The 17,923-nt window shown below is 49.9% G+C and overlaps 1 protein-coding gene across 1 annotated transcript in view; it reads right to left on the bottom strand.

The window, feature by feature from the left end:
- Positions 1-17,254: 17,254 nt before the first annotated feature.
- Positions 17,255-17,923, bottom strand: part of EMH_0072130 (uncharacterized protein) — a gene marked incomplete at both ends in the record, with an annotated part of 2,084 nt that continues 1,415 nt past the window's right edge. The window contains one exon of the mRNA XM_013502407.1: positions 17,255-17,363. Within this exon, the coding sequence (XP_013357861.1) occupies positions 17,255-17,363 (109 nt within the window). The remainder of the gene's footprint in view (positions 17,364-17,923) is intronic.

Below are 17,923 nucleotides of genomic sequence, written 5' to 3'. Positions count from 1 at the left end.
CGCAGACAAACTGCATATCAAATGATCGCACAGGAAGTTTCGCTAACTCCCTATCAAATACTGCGCCCATTCCTATCAGTCATTCAGGGCAAGCAAACGAAACGTCGGCAAGCAGGCAGAGGGCCTATTTTCCGCGTGCCCCTGTGCACTAGGCAGGAAAGCTAGGACAGTTCGACCTACAGTGGCGTGGTAGACCATATATTAGTGGCATGTGCATAGATTACACCCCTCAGCCCGAAACGTAATTCGCCGTACACCCGTCTGGGTTCCACTAGTTTTTGTTAACCAGCGGCTACACACTCATATATGGTTTCCGCGTCTTTATCATGTAACACCATGAGGGTTCACCAAACTCGCGTTGGTCACGTCAGCAGTTGCCCACCCTTCGCTGGTCCCGTCAACCGTCGAACAACTACCATCATGCATTATCGGGATTGCCCTCAATACTACAAGTTGAAACGAATCGCCAGGTTGCTACTGGCGCCTCTCACCACGTAGTGCGTTGCGAGTATACTGCCTCACCAACGCACGAAGATTGTTTGAACTGTAAGAATGTGGCGCATACGCGTGCTTCAGCGCGGAAACACCCCGTGCCACTTGCTACCAAACAAGAGCAGATCAAAGGCATAAGGAACTTTTAGGTTGTTTTTCCCTCTGAAACTCGAAAAACCTGCGCGCATGCGCAGAAGCATTTAAAGAAGCTCCCGCAGAAACTGGAGTGTAAAAGCACCCATAGCCGCGTCGATCATGTTGTTAAACCCATACTTCCTGGTCAAAGCAGCGTCCCATCTTAACAATGGAGAACACAGATATGTGACACACTCATAAATTGCACGTACTCCGGAAAGAGAAGATCCTAAATGCTGTTGCCACAACAGGAACACCAGCCTGCACTACGTTTTCCGCATTTGCTCGTGCTAGCTGAGAACTATAGAGTGAGCTGCGAGTTTCGCATGCTCTCTTCTGCTCTCCAAAAGTGCCTACAAAATCCACGTTCGTTGAGCTGTCGGCGACAGCGAGCACTTCGCTGTTCCCTTCATTCGCATGTGCAGCGTTGCTGCTGCTCTATACTTGCTTGATCCGCAACACAGAGTCGTTGCTTTTTGCCTTCCAGCACGAACTGTGTCGTACAGGTCCTGCTTCACTTATTCACGAAGAACGTGTGTAATGTCGGACTGTGTCTCGAGAACGTCACGGCTATAGCAAAACAAATTCCTGATCTGATTACATGCTTGGAGGCTATAAATCTGCATACATGCATGTAAGCATCAATGCAGGCTGACGCAAAAGCTGAAACGCCACAGTACCTATAACCACGCCGAACAAGTGGGTTTTCTGTCTAATGCATACTGACTAGAAAACGAAGCTCACGATCCCTACGCCAGACCAACATTCGCCGCGCCGTTGTTGCAGATGAACGCACACAAACTGGGCAAGCGAAGCAATCGCAGCCTGTATCTCAACTGCAAGCAACACATCTTGCTGAATGTGGGGTGCGTTTTGAGTCAGTATCTTGTGGAAGATTAACGGAGATGTGGGGGGAGCCTTACGCGCTCGCCCATTTGCTTCGTACTAGAATGTTGGGATGTTATGGACAATTTTCTGGGGACACGACGAAAGGTAATACATTCATAAATTGTACCCACTCCGAAGGCAGAAGACGCACCACAGCTGCCTGCACTACGGGCTTCTCTCTCTTCTGGAGTTACCAACAGCTACCCTGGGTACGATTCATGCATCCTCTGGTGCAAACACAGCAGGTGTTTACAAAACTTGATTTTTCGAAATGCCTATTTTGTGTTTGGACCAAGCCATAGGCGACCATCCACCATTCCCTATTCTCGTCATTCGCAAAAGAACAACGACCAAACTAATACGAGCTGGTCATCAGTACTAAACGCTAAATGTACATCACCGCGTATTCGCTTGTTCGTCTTTCTACGTAATACGCTGCACATATCCTGCCTCACCAATTCAGTGAGAGTTTTGCACTTTCAGGAGCTGTGTTGTAATCGCATATCGCAGCGCTGCAGCACCTATCTCCACTGGACACCGAAGTCAAACATGGTTAAACCATAACGCGCGTTCACACCTACTGACACTCAAACTAATCTGCATGCGCTCAGATACATCTGCCGTTGCTCTCGTACAAACTGAAATGTGAGAGTGCCCATATATGCGCCGGCCAGATGACTTTGTTTGTGAGCGCACGGTTGCTAGGCACGCATCGCGGGCTTTGCCATATTAGAACAGTAGGGGAACGGACACCAAATGCATAGCCCGACGGAGCTCGCATAGGCGGATTGGTAGCCATACTACTATCAGCAGACGTAGCTAATCTCAACCAAGCGAATCAGGCCAAAATAGTGCTGATGTCAAAGTGGTGTCCCAACAAGAACTAGAAGTGTTTAGCACGTAAGGAAAACATCAAGTGCGTGGATGATTCCTGCTCGCTTCTGTGTACTATGTTCGCATGCAGTGAGCAATCCGCCCAAAGGTGCAGCGGGCCAAAGACAACCTGTGACAAATTCATAAAGTCTACCTACATTGAACGCAAAAACGCCCTAATGCTCGCCAAACCAAATACACAAGCCTGCGTTACGGGTACCGCTATCTTCCCAGATTGAGCTACAGGTTGTGCATTATTTCGTGCAGCCTCCATCAATGTTTACATGTGTACGGAGGCAATACATTTGTTGATAAATGCATACGGCCTGCGCAGGGCAGCGCAAGATCCAAATGCTGCAAAAAGAGCTTCTCTACATCGCAGCCATAGACGCGCTCAGACGAACTGCACAGTCGGCTAACGGATTGAGTTTCAACCGGAGCATGTGAGTCAGATGCAAGACGAATGCAACCTGAAAAAAGGTTAAGCTGGATACGTGAGGCGTGCGTCTGAAGCAGCTTCTTGTTTGGAAACAAAGGGGAGGCGAAAATGCTCAAGGCGAGATGGTCTGCATGAAGACAGACTGGAGGTCTGCCCCATTGCCTCTGCATACTTGGCTTGGGGTTCTGGGTTGGAAGTCCACGCGCAGCTTGGTTCGAAGTGACGAGCGCGAGCAACTGTCAATGACGCGTCCGTAAACTGCACTTACTCCGGATCAAACTCCGCTCAGATAATCTCGACATGGCAAGAAAAATCGCCATCAATACGGGCACCATATTCTTTCTTGTCCCAAACCTACAGAAGGTTCCACTTTCTTTCATGCCAATAGTCATTGGTATCAACACAATTAATCTTGTTTTGGCTGTCAGCTGCGGTTCGCCCATCGCTGTTCCCAAAATCAGCAGAACAACTACCTCATGCAGAACCATGCTAGCCCTCAATTCTAGTAAATGTTTGACACGAAACGCCGAGTAGTCGTTGTTGCCTCCAACAACTTTTCTCACCGCAGACGCAATTTATCCGCACTTCGCCGCGGTCGTTTAAAATGTCAGCCGCTGCCTCGCGGAAGCATAGCGCATCGGTAAACCTTCCCAAACGGCCCACTCCCCAGCTTCCTGCCCAGTAGTTACCAGAGAGTAGCTCGGAAAATCTTCTACTTTTTCTCGCATTGTAGTGAATAAGTCTGCGCGCACGCATATGTACATACATGCTCGCCTCCCTGAGGAATTAAACGCGACAGTACCCATACTCGCGCGAAATCAATGAACTTGCTGCTAAAGGCATACTTGCTGGGCAAAACAGCGCGTGGTCTTAATCGGCAGAAAAACTTTATTTCATTCAGACTAGGCGAATCAAACACAAGCGTAATACCAACTGCGCTGCGATTTCATGGGGCGTCCGTGTAAAATAGAATTGTGGTACGACGACAGAGAATCGAACATGCTCGAGACGCGAGGGCAAACATCATCTGCTTACGGAGCGCGGGACTGTTTCCGGTTCCCCTCTATCAAATATGTTGGAATGCTATGGACAGTTCGACGTGCGTTGGCGAAGCTGAGCGAAATCACTGACAAACTCATGAATTGCATTCACTCTCAACCGACCACAGACACGACCTGGATAATACCGACAAACCACAACCCCCCGCCTGCACTGCAGATACCGCTCTTCCTTGTTGGCCAGCAGGTACACGTTGAGACACGACTTCCGTCTCCTCTGCGGGCACAATGCATCTTCACACGTTGTAGGCCGCGGCACACGCCCTTCCCTATTCTCTGCAACTACAGAAAAGCTACGGATACTACAATCATGCATAGTCGCGCTGGCCCGTGGTACTGCTGAGCATTTGGCACAAATCAGTGAGGAGGTAGTTCTGCTAACCAATACATATTGCGATACAAATGTGATCCCCCACCGATTCACTGACATCGCTTGTAATGCCCGGCTCTGTCTTCCAAACGTAGGTCACGGCGCCGAATCACTCCGCCTCAGTGGTTACCACCCCATAGCACATCTAAAGGAAAGTAAGTGTCTGCGTCTCTTCACACAGCAACGTAGACATCTAGACGCATGCACATCTATTTGATTGCCCTCGTACAAACTGATAAGCAACGGTACCGATCGCTGCGCCTAGAAAATGGATGTTTTTGCTAAATGCATCCTTTCTGGGAAATGCAATGCGCGACTATGATGCCACAGAAGGCTTTGACAAGCCACTCCCGTTAACACGCACATAAAGCCCACACACTCGAATGACACTTGCAAAACACAGTTGCACTAGCACTCCGCCAAGCGCCGCGCATAGCCCAACCGGCAGAGTTAGTTGATTTCACCGATGACAAGCTAACAAATCTCGAACTTGGTATCAACAGCAAAATGGTACACTTGGGTGGCGGGGGTATGCTTGTTGTATCGCATCTTGTTGAAATAATAAGACGAATCGAACATGTCCACAGCATGCGAAAGGTCTCACGTGCGTGCAGACCAGAGGCGTGCTTCCTGCTTCTCTCTGCCTATTCCGATTAGGCTTTTGTGTTGGACTTCTGGGATTAGTTTGCCTTGAGGTGCCGAGGAGATCAGTGACACATCCATAAAGTGCACTTACTCCAAAACAAATGCAGCCTATATAACCTCGAAAGCCCGTGAACACTTGACTGCTGCGGATGCCGCCTTACTGCGGAAGAGCTACACTAAGCTAGGGGATCTGCTTTCCTTCGTTGAAACACCTTCAATATATAAAAGCAACGTTGTTCTGGCGTTGTTGGTCACGGACAGTCCTTCGATATCCCCGTCCCCCTCAGAAAAACTAGTATAATACAAAACAGTCCTGGTTCTCACTGCTACTAGACGTTTGACGCAAACAACAGCGTAATCCTTGCCGCCTCTGAGCGCGTAATGTGGTGTACACATGCTACCTCAGTACTTAACTGAGATGGTTTGTCAGGTCAGATGCTGTGTCGCACACATATATTGCAGCGCCAGTTCACGCCGAATCCGTTCATGCAGAAGGAGAACACGGCTGAAACACAACAACTTTCCACTTTTGTTCGCATTGTAACCTAAAAATCTGCAAGCATGTATATACACACCCGTGCCTGCCTTCAGAAGACGTGCAATGAACGCATACCCATCCAAAAGGCAGATTTCGCCTGTACGTGCATACTTGCTGGGCAAAGTAACGCAAGATGGCATAGTTACAAGAGCGTTCGCCACACCGTAGCCGTGGACGCGCACAAAAGCTGCACAATAAAAGGACGCTCACACAAGCACACCCTCTCCCGCTCCGCCAGATACTGTGTACAACTCCACCAGGATGAGCAACCCACCTGTAGGACGACGCAGCTGGCTGCATGAACCGTCAACTTCGAATCACTCTGTTCAAATACTGAGCGGAATCAAAAATATCCTCAACGTACGGAGAATATCATGCGGTTGCAGACCGGCAGCCTGCTCCCCGTGTGCCCCTGCCTACAGTGTTGGAGTAATATGCGAAGGTGGCCACAAGACGGCGAAGTCGAAGAAGAATCAGTGACGCGTTCACAATTTAAACGTACTCTGAACTCAAAACAAATAGAGCCACAACCAGGAAAACGCGCCTGCACAACAGGTTTTGCAGTATTTTGCTGTAGCCACCAGCTGCAAATTGCGCTACGGATTCCACGTTCTTTCTCCCAAACGCTATGAGCACCTACAAGATAAGCGTTGGCTGCACCGCCGACAGCGGGTCGCTTTTCCGTAGTTCGATCAACCACAATACAGGAGAACGCCTGCCATAATTTAGAACCACGATGACCCTAAGTTCTGCTGAGCCCTTGACACAAACGTTGCGCATTCGTTGCTGCCTTTCACCGCATATTGCGGTGCATTTCTAGAGCACTGTTAATTCACTGATATCGTTTGTAATATCAAGAACAGGGTCGCAACCGAAGCACATATAGGCGCGGCGGGCTAGTGAGTTCGCTACTGAATACATACATACTAGGCCAAACGGTGAGTGATCACAGACCGAGAGACGGCATCGCCACCCCGCAGACGTGTAAGCAAGCGAGCAAACTACATCAACAAACGAAGCCAGCACACAAAGGTCTGCCATATATCCGCCAAGTACTGCGTGTATCCCCGCACACGAGGCTTGTTTCGTTCAGGCCGATCGAACCAGCAGGTGGCTGCATGTGGCATCGTGCTTTGTAAACACGCATGGCGCGCGAAAAAAACAGCGTGCCCGTAACGCAATGCGTAGTTTTGGGGCAAAACAAGAGAAAGTGAATCCCGTAGGGCGGGAGGGTGTTTCTGGCTTGGTGAGTCAGCGGCACCTGCCATGCGCTCGCTATTCCCATCCTCGTCACTAACTACTCTCATACGCAACTGGGCTGGTCATCCATACTGCTGAGCGTCTGCCGCAGACGACAGTGTAATCAAGGCCGCCTCTCACGACGTATTGCACTCATGTGAGACATCAGATTCCCTCGCGCCAACGCACTTTGCAGCGCCGAAACACTCCGCCCAAGTGGATACCACGGGAGAGAAATGCATTTCATTTCTTTTCGCACGGGACCCCCATACATCGGCTCGCATGCAGCTAAGCATCTATTAATGTCATCTAAACCACAGGAACATAGGTGTATCCATAACGAGGCGACGAGCTGATGAGTGCTGCTCTTGGTGCGTACTTGCTGGGCAGAGCAACGCGAGCAACCATACCACCACAAAAGGCTTCATCGCAGCCGTAGACGTGTACAAAAGCATTGCATACTCATGCTTAATTCAAGCCTGCAGGATCCCTACACCTGCGCCGAATGCTGCGAGCAATTCTATCCGCAGGCCGAGAAGGGTTTAACTCAGGCTTGCTTTCCACTATTCGAAAACGGTGCATCTGGCTGCATAGATCGTCTTAGTATAATCGCGCCTCGTTGGAATACCTAAGGGAATCGAAAGCATTCGCAAAGTACTATGGTGGAAACCTATGAACCGTTTGCACTGAGGTGTGGAACGTGAATACAAATCTTTGACACTGTCTTAAATTGCAACTTCTTTCAACCCAAACACAGCCTCAGTGACGCACTCATAGCAAACACCTCCGTAGGGTGCTCCACATTTTGTGTTACTCAACGGCTAAGCATAGAGCCACCGGTTTTGGGAATGCCCGTGCATTCATGTTGATTGTCACGTTGGCAGCTGCCCTCCCACCGCTATTTCCGCCTTCCGCAAAACAACTATTACCATTCTTAATAGGGCGAACCCTCGATATATCTAAACATTTCACACAAGACACAAAGTATTCGCCGCTGTCTCCCGCACATGGCGATGCAGATATGCTGCATCACCGACTCAGAGAGATCCTTTGTGATGTCAGGCTCTTTCTCGCAAATGAGTAGTGGATCACGAAAGCATCAAGCCCCAGTAGGTACTAAGGAAGAACACGGATAAGGAAAAACAAGGCTCTACTTCATATTGCATCACAGCGCATGAATCTGCGCTCATGCACATAAATGTCCGTGATTGGTCCGTGATTGGTCTCGTACAACCTAATATGTAACAAAACCAACAACTGCCGAGCAAATGAACCTGCTGCTAAATGCATACGGTATGCGGAAATCAGTGCATCACCGTACGTCAGAATAGGCTTCCCCATGCTGCGGCCGTATACATGTGCACGCAAACTTTATGATCAAGCGGTGCGCACACATGTAGGTACGCCGGCTCCGCGCCAATACTGCGTATATGCCTATTGCTAAACCAAGCTGATTTTAACAAGTGCAAGCGAGCAAAGTACAAGCAAAATGATAACTGTTAACGATGTAACTCACTGCATTTGGATTGCTCATCAAATGAGTGTTTTTTGCAAAGCCGACTAGAATCGAGCATCTTGGGGGCTTAGGGGGAAGATCAAGCGCGTGCATACTGAGGGCCTGTTTTCTGCTGGCCTTTGCTTGCTTATGACAGTTTGCCGTGAGGTATCGAGCTCGAGCGAACACCAGTACATCAGCACATTCTCCGAACCAAACACAGTCTAACTAATTCTACCAAAACAGAGCACAACGCCTGCACAAATGATTCTGCTTTCTTCCATGTTAGTCAACAAATAGACAATGAACTAAGGGTTGCAAACTGGATATCTTCAGTGCATCGGTAACATATACATAGGGCGTGTTCGTCACCTGGCCTGCTTCCGCCTGGCCTTCCCTATTTTCGTTCTCCGCAGAACAACTAAAATCGTACATAACCGGGCTGGCCGTTGACACAGGTAAGCGTTTGATACACTTCTCTGCCTCTCAGCACTCATCGAGCTACATATATCATGTATCACCAGTTTACAGAAATCGTCTGTAACGGCAAACTCTCGCAAATGCATGCCGCAGCGCCGAAGCAGCCAGACGCGAAAAAAGCGGACGGATAAAATAAAACGGCCTTCTGCATGTGCCTGCACTGTGACAAATTTGCATGCATGGAAAACACAATCCTGCCCACCATCAGAGAGAAAAACACAGCAGTTGCCATAATCACACCGAGACGATGAATTATTTGGGGGGCGGACGCATCTAAATCTTGCTTCATACTAGCTGAAACGAAGCAGTATCCATGAGAACGTTATGGGGATGCGTTTGCGGCAACGGGCATGCGTGCTGGTCAGAACAGCGCGTGATCCTGACGCCTCAAAAAACTCCTCTGTGCTAGGCTGGTAGACGCGCAAACATATTACCCAGCCACGCGTGTGAGGCTGTAGACTCCCTAGCTCTCTAGCGAACACAGCCTTTGCTCCTGTCGGCAGATAGACCTGATTCTAAACTGAGCAAAAGAACCAAACGCAGGTTTAATATAAATTGCAAGATGAATGGGGCGTCCTTTTTGAATCGCCTCGTTTTGGGATGCGGAGAATCGAAAATGCCAAAGTTTTCTTTGAAACTTTATGGTCGCGCGTATCGAAGGCCTCCCTATTGCTTGCATTTGCCTAGCATGTTGTAGCAGTAGACACATTTTGCTGTGCTCTCTCGACCTCAAACAAAGTCAGTGACATATTCATGCGCTGTACCTGCTACGAACACAACACTATTTTCGCCGAATCAGAAACGCCAGCCTGCACTATGAGCTATCCTTTCTTCGTTTTACCCAATCGATACAGGCTCAGATACGCGGTCCGCTTTGCAAACACAATGCACACAATGCAAATTCACAGAATTTGTTGTTCTTGTCCTCCGTAGAACAACTACTATGACGCATTGCACGTTAGCCCTTAATACTACGAACCATTTGACACCGGATATTCGCTCCAGTCCCCCACTCCCTATTGGACATTCAGCGCCTCGCCAATAGACTGAGATTCGTTGTAATCAGACTACGTCTAGGGAATGCAGTAGCGCAGCTCCGAAGCACTCCAGCACAGTATGTACCGCCACAGAACACCGCTTGGGGGATGCAACACTTTGCGCAAATACAGATATACACGCAGTCATGCACCAATAGCAAATGAAAAGTTGCCGTACCTCCTGCCAAACGATCTACGCTTACTGCTGTTTTACCCAGTAGTTACAGAGTGAGCACCGTGAGCTAGGGCGTCCACGTTCTATCGTGTACAAGCCATGAATATCTACGAAACAGAGTTGGCTGAGCGCGCGGAAGAGACTATTCACGTCCTCTGCAGAACGACTGCAATCATACATCGTAGGGCTGGCTTGAAATACGAAAGATCGTGTAGCTACTGCTGTCAAATATTGCTCCGCGTATTCACCGCCTCACCGATTAACGCAGATCGCCTGTAATATTAGATGCTGTTTCGCAAACCTGCATTGCAGCTCCAAAAAAACACTCCGCCCATGTACATGCCAAGCGAGAGCGTGGCTAACGCAAGTCATTTGTTTGCACATGGGAACACCAAAGCTCTGTATGCGTGCAGATGCGCATCCATGACTACCCTCCTAGAAACTGAAACGCGACAGTACCCATAACTGCGCCGAACCGGTGAACGTGCTGCTAAATGCATACTTTCTATGCAGAGGAGCACGTGCCCGTGAACCCAGAGAGTGTTTGGTCACACCGCCTACGTGCGTGCGCGCCCAAAAACTGCATGATCTCCCAGGTGCCATACGTCCGGGTCGTGTGGCGCTCCGCGAAACGCTGCCTGTAATCCTGTCGGCAGACGGAGCGCATTTCATTCAGGGCATGCGAAACAAGCATAGGCCTGAACCCAACTGCAGAGCAGCGTGGCTGGGTGCACGAGACATTCTTGCGGATCGCTACTTGCTGCAATACCGAACGTCATGATCAAACTCAGTCAATACTTCAAGGAGTTTGATACAAACCACCGCCTAGTCGCTGGTACCTACCACCACGTAATGCGCTGCAGATAGAGAGCCTCACTATTTCACTGAGACAATTTGTAATGCCATGCTTTTTTTTGCAAGCGCTTATCTCAGCGCCGGAACATCACGGGTCACTAGATGAGAGAAAAATGCGGCTAAATCAGAAAAAGGTTCTACCTTTTTTCCTCACTGCAATGCATGAACGCTTGCGCATATGCACGTATATCCATGGCTGTCCTCTTACAAACTGGTACGTAACAGCACCCATATCTGCGTCGACCAAATGAACGTCCCGCCAAACGCACCCTTGCTGGGCAAAACAGCAGATGAGCATAACGCCAGGGAAGGCTTCGCTACATCGCCACGTCGCCATTGTGGATGCGTGCAGACAAACTGCAAACCCAAACGGTGCTCGAACCTGCAGGGCCGCTATATCTCTGCCAAATACTGCAGGTACACGCGGCTATACATCCACATACACGAACTGCATACTCAAACGCACCTTACAGATGCAGATTCGCTACTTCTACAACAAAATTTCTGAAGATCCCCTTCGGAAAGAGAAGCTTACTTTATTCGGGGCTGTTAAATCAAGAGTACGCGTACGAGACAAGGCTGCTTGCAAGGGGCGTCCAATGCAAATTGCTTCTAGTAGGGATGCCGAAGAGAGTAGTTAAGCCTCAAGACTTACAAGCAGCATCATGCGAGTGCATACTGAGAGCCTGCTTCCCTTTTGCTTGTACTTAGGCTTTGAGAATGCTGTGGAAGGTCTGTCATGAGCTGTCGAAAAACCAGCGACACATTGACAAACTGCAGATACTCTGAAGACTCCAAGGCGGAACAGTCCAAGCAATCCCGCGGAACAAAAAACGCCTTAGTTCACAGCAATATTCGCCCTTTTGCGGTGACGAAAAGCTACACAATGAGGTACGGCCCTCGCGTTTTCCCGTGCAGAGACACATTGCACTTGCCTCCGATTTACTTGCACATTGCGCGTTGATTGCGCCGTCGGCCATCTCCCGGTTCCCGTTATTCCCGCCACACCAACCATCACTGTACCTGAATCGTTTGGCAGTTAATAGTTCTAGATATTAGAGACAAGCCACAGCCTAGTCGCTGCTGCCACTTACAAAGCATTCCGCTACACATGGATTGCCTCAGCAAGTAAATGGGAGTTTTTGGAATGTCGCCATACTTTGTCTTGCTAACGTCTACCCTAGCGCACATGTCGTTCCCAATATATGCAGATGCAATGGACAGATAGGAGACAGCGAGACTTCACCTCTTCCCCCACGGCAGTTCCAACAACCTGTAGGCGTGCAGGCCTACATATATGCCTGCTTCCTGAAGGCCTGAAACGTCACAGCCGATAAATTGCCTGTAAGGACGTACGTCCTGGGCAGAAAAACTCGCAATCATCACGCCCGAGAAGGCTTTGCCGAACTGCGTGGAGGGGTGCGCGCAGAATGCATAATCAAACGACGCTCACGCATGCCAAAACGCTAGATCTTCGCCAGTACTGCGTATATTCGTATCGGCAGAGTAGGCTCATTTTATCCAGGTCGGGCGAACCAAGCAAAAACCTGAACACCAGCTACAACACAAAATAGCCATATGCGTGAAGTGTCCCTGGGGAATCGCTTCTTGGGAAAAACCGGCGTGAATCGAAGATGGTCAAGGAGTACGAAACACATCATGCGCGTGCATACCGAGGCCTTGTGCTCTGCTCGCCTTTGTGTGGCAAGTTGAACTGCTATGGACAGTTGGCCCTGATGTGTTGAGCTCGCTCGATTTGCCGAGCTCGATCGGAATTTAGTTGCATATTTATGAAGTAAGTATGATGTACGCCCGCGTCGGGTAGGCGTCCCGTTCTTTTTGTTCTATGATAGCTCCACAATGAGGTCATCTTCCCGCGTTCTTCTGTGCAGGCGCCACATGCTTATCATTCTTTTTCCTGCCTTTCGATATTGGGTGTCTTCGCAGAGCAACAAGCATCACACACAACCAGGCGGGTCTTCAATATTAGTAGGTGTTTGAGAGGGAACAGGGACGCTGCCACCTCACACCGAGTATTGCGCTGCAGATATAATCGCTGAAATTGCTTGTAATATCAGTCTCTGTTTTGCCAACGCATACTGCACAGCCGCGACACGCCGGGCAGCCGCGCTGGGTGCTAAGCGCTTACCTCCTGGCCAAAGCAGCGCAACATCGTTACACCAGATAAGCGTACGCCACACCGCAGCGTGGAGTGCACAGACACTAGATAATCAAACCATGCTCGCACATGCAACTTCGCTAGCTCCAGTCGAATCCACTGAGTGCCGCGCATACGCGAAGCGCTTCACTTTATAAAGAACAAGCCAACCAGGCGCAGGTTTGACTGCGACTGCAAAACGATGCATCCGGCTGCTTGGGGCGTCCTTGTCGAACTGCTTGTTGAAAGGCCAAACAGAATCAAAAGGGTTCCAGGCGTGCAGGAAACGGTTATCCGCAGGCATTAGAGATCGAACGAAAACAACTGAAACGTTCATAGATTGCGCCTTCGTTGAACCAAACACAGCACCTGCCTGTACTGGTTTTTCTCTCTTTGGCCTTACCCAACAGCTACAGAAAGAAACACGGATTCCTCATTCTTTCCTGCAACACCCCCATACAAAGGGAGCGTTCCTCGCGGCATAGACCGCAGCTCGCCTTCCGATATTCCCTTCTTCCACAGAAGAACTGCCATCATGCACGCGTACTGCGGCGCCAAACCACCGCATCCCAGCAGATGCCGAGTAAGTACACGGTTAAAGAAGAACAAGCTCATGCTTGTTCTCGCCCTGCAAGCTATAGCTCCACTATTGCGCATAAACATCCAATATTGCCCTCGCACAAACTGATAAGTAACAGTTCCGATAACCGCCTCCCAAATGCATTCGCTGCTACATGCAGTTCCTGGACAAAGTACCGCCAAACAAAGCTTCGCCACATTGAAGCTGAGAAGGAGCGCGCAGAACCGCATTTTCAAACATGCAGGTTAAACAGCTTAACGTATCTAGAACCAATCCGACTGAGATAAGGAGATTGTCTCCTGTATGCCAATGGCTATACAATAAGCTGCGGATTCTGCTGTTTCTCTTGCACGGCCTATGAATATTTACTTATTTCATGTTAAACTTGCGCGCAGCTGCAGCCACCGCCGTTCCTATTTTCCGCAAAGCGAGTATCACTAGACATAAACGGCTTGATCGCCAATGCTACAGAGCGAATGGCCCTCCGTTGCTGCCGTTTGCTTTGCGCCACATATAGGTTGTCTGGCCAGTTCAGTGGGATCAATTACAACGTCAAACTCTGTTTCGAAAACACACACTCCAGCGTCCAAACGCTCTGCCTTAGTATATTCCAAAGACGAGCGCAGCCACAGCACTACTACTCGCCGTGCTCCACACCGGAACTTGATGAATACGCATGCATGCTCATACGCATCTATGCACCTACGCATGCATGCATGCAATCAGCCTGCATGGAAACCTGGGAGTACGCGTGACCGTGCCCAGCAAAAGAATTTGGCTCTATGGGTTTCCTTGCTGACGGAGTCAACACGCAAGGATTCGCCACACCGCGGCAGCAAGCAAATCAGACACATTGGACGCCCGTACGATGTTCACATATGCAGGTCACCTAGCTCCCGGCAAACCCATCCAGACGCTCCTCAAGCTTGACGGAGCTTATCTCATCCAAGGTAAGCAAATTATGCGCAACCTTAATACCAAAGCCTTAACAATGCGGCTGGCTACATGAGGCTGCCTTTTCGAAGCGCTTCGCGCTGGCAAATAAGCGGTCAGCGCAAAATGAACGACCAACGAGACACGCAAAGATTGACGCAACTCTCCTGGTACTCGCCGTCGTCTTCAAAGACGTTTTGTGCTGCACATAGACTGAGCTGCCTGTCCATTGAGATCCTTCATAATGACAGCATGTCACGCCACCGCACATCGCACCGTCGGACCACTGTGTTCCAATACATAACAAAGACGAGCAAGGTTAAACCAAAAGCAGCGCCCACTTCTTTTCACCCTGCGACTCCACAAATCTGCATGCGCGCGCATATATATCGATGCTTGCCCTCAGGCAATCTGGAACATTCGACGAGCCCTAGCTGCGACGAGCAAATCAGTTTGCCTCTGAATCCATACAGCCTGAGCAAAAATTAATGCAGACCCAACGTCCGAGAAGTCTTCACCACACTGCATCCATATATGCTTGCACACACTTAGCACAGTCCCACGATGCTCACAAATGCAAGACCCCCAACTCATCCACGAATGTTGCAAAAACTTCTATCGGCAGCCGAAGCTTCCTCTGACGAAGTGAACGAACCCTGAGCCCGATGCCAAATGCAAGATGATCCGAACGGCTACATGGGGTATCCTTCTGAATCGGGTTTTAGTGGGAAACCGTGCTTATAGTTGTAAATGCGCCTGAACGAATCGAGGCATAAGCCATGCAAACAATGACGCCCTGCAACACGTTCGGCTCCGTTGATTATGAAAGGTGACTCCGAACAAAAAATAGAGAACAGGTTTGTGCCGAAGAATATCAATGATGCATTCACCATCTGCACCTACTTTCAACACAAAACACCTGAAGTAATCTCGCCAGACAAAAAACAGCATTAGGCGCTACCGACGGTTGCTTGGTTTGTGCAAGCCTCATGCGAATTTACAGAATTCGTGTTGGCTACATCGTCCATTGCGCCTGTTTGTCGCGTTTCTCGTCATCCGCATACTGCGCACGTTGCGCATCAATGGTATCGTCAATAGTACTCAACGATTGACGCAAATCACCGCGTAGAGAGCCCTATTGCCTGCCACTTCTTGCTCTGCTGATACGCTCCCCCACCAGCTCAGTGAGATCGTTTGTGATGCTAGACACTCTCCTGAGGTGCATATACTGGCGACGAACCAGTCTGCAACAGGAGATACCAAAGAAAAGTGAGGCAGAAGAAAAAGCATCTTCCACTTCCTTTCACGCTACAGCTTCGGTAATTTGCACGCATGTACATATTCATTGATGCCTTCCATCAGAATACCCGGAAACATAACTATATCAGCGCCAAGCATAAAAAGTGGCTTGTCAGAGTGTACTTGGTAGGCACAAAGGGGCACGATCGTAAGAACGGTAGGCTTTATCACATTGCAGCCGCAGACGCGCGCCAACACGTGCATAACTACCGACGCTCCACACATCCGTATCCATTGGCCCTCCACCAAATACTGCGTATACTCCTACTGGCGAGCGGAGCCGAGTTCAAGCAGAGCCGGCAAACCAAGCTTAAGCTTAATACCGCCTACAAAACGATTCAGATATAGAAGAACATAGGCAATCTAAAACCATCAAGTGCGTGCCTACCAAGGGCATGCTTCCCGGTTACCGCTGCCTACTAGGTTAGTGTTCTGAACATTGACTTGCGATGCCGAGACCTAACGCAAAAATAGTGAAGCACTGAAAAATTGCACCTACACCGAGGCAAAAGCTAATATCACCAAACCGGAAGCACTCGGCTGCACTAAACGATCCGCTGTCTTTTGTATTCCCGAGACGGTCTCGCAATCTTTTGCCCGTACACCAGAGGTATTATGCAGTTCCACTGTCGGTAGTATCCCCCGGGCCCCCTTTCTGCTTTTTCGACAGTGCTGCGCGTAAGCCTGCCGGCAGAGGGACCTATCGGAGCATGCAAGTCAAGTGCAATCTCACTTCGGACTGCAAAACCATTCAGCTGGCTGCGCGGTGCGTCCCTGTCGAAGCGCTCCCTTTTTAAAGACCTTCAAGAATCGGAGCCGTCTTAGAAGCCCTCCTCTGGGCGGGCTCCTCTCGCTTTTGTGTAGTACGTTGGAATGCTGTGAACGTAAACGCATTTCCGTGAAATGCAGAAATATGGCGCATATATACGCTGCGCATCATCCGACAACAAAAGAGCCCCACGAATACCGCCGGAGCAGCAACAGCCACCTACACAGGGCGTCTCGTTTTTTCGTTGTGGTGCTCAGGGGCTGCACAACGGGTTGCATGCTTCGCTTCTGATTTTCATCTGAAAGCGCAAGAAGTACTCACACAATTACATGTTGGTCACCCAGTCGGCTGCCGTCGGCCGCCGCCTGCCACAGCACTGCTCTCCGCCACTTCCGTTTTCCGCCCACGCATTACTAGCAAAGGCAGTGGCCGACACTACTACTACGCGTTCGGCACAAGCCACTGCGTGGTCGCACCTGCGGCAAACCACCTTTTGCACTGCATACGCACTCAGTCTCCGGTTCCCTCAGACAGTTTGTTGTGTCAGATTCCTGCGTCTTGCGAGCGCAAATCACAGCGCCTAACCATTCCGCCCAGTTAGCATCGCACACGACCCCTGATCAACGAAAACGAGCTCCGACTTCTTCCCACACTGCAACTCCACACATATGCACCCAAACACATACGCATTCATGCGTGCCACCAAACTGCCTGAAGCGGCACAGTTCGCGCAACTGCACCAAGCAGCTGCATCTGCGTTGTGAAAGACGCACAGGCTGAGCAATACAGCTCGCAATCATGAGGCCAGAAAACGCTTCGTGCCACGGCTGCCGTGGACGCGCGCGAACGCAAACATCAACCCCTGGATGCTCGCATCTGCGCGACCGCTCGCCCTCCCATCAATACTGCGAACACCCACATCAGCGCGCAAAGCTTACTTCAGACACAGCACGCAAACCAAACAAGCAAGCTTAACGCCAAGTACAAAACGATGTAGCTGTCTTCACTCGCAATCCCTGTCGAACCGCGTCTCGTTCAAAAGCCAACGAGACGCGAACGCTCTCAACACATAGAATATATATTCCGCACGCACACCGAGTTGCCATCTATCACGCCTGCCTCTGATCGCTGTGGAAAGGTGCTCCAAACACCTTGACACGACGTAGCCAGCTCAAAACAATATCAGTGCCGCACTCATTGTTTGCACTTCATCTCAACGCAAAATAGCCTGAGCGATATCAACGAAGTAGCGACAGCCAGCTGCTCCAGCGCCTCTCCGGTCGTCTCCGCTACCCAACAGCTATACAATGAGCTTCCGGCTCTGCATCATCTCATGCAAATGCCGTAGATGAGAACACACCACCCACTGGCCGCTCACTCGACCGCTGCACAGCCCCTCCTTATCCCTGTCTCCCGCATAACAACTACTATTGGTCACACAGGGGGTGGACGTTCATGCTACTAA

This window comes from Eimeria mitis, genomic scaffold (genome assembly GCF_000499745.2).
Source record: "Eimeria mitis Houghton genomic scaffold, Emh_scaff91, whole genome shotgun sequence".
Taxonomy (NCBI): domain Eukaryota; phylum Apicomplexa; class Conoidasida; order Eucoccidiorida; family Eimeriidae; genus Eimeria; species Eimeria mitis.
The sequence above is the reverse complement of the archived record's forward strand: the minus strand, read 5'-3'. Positions and strand labels throughout refer to the sequence as shown.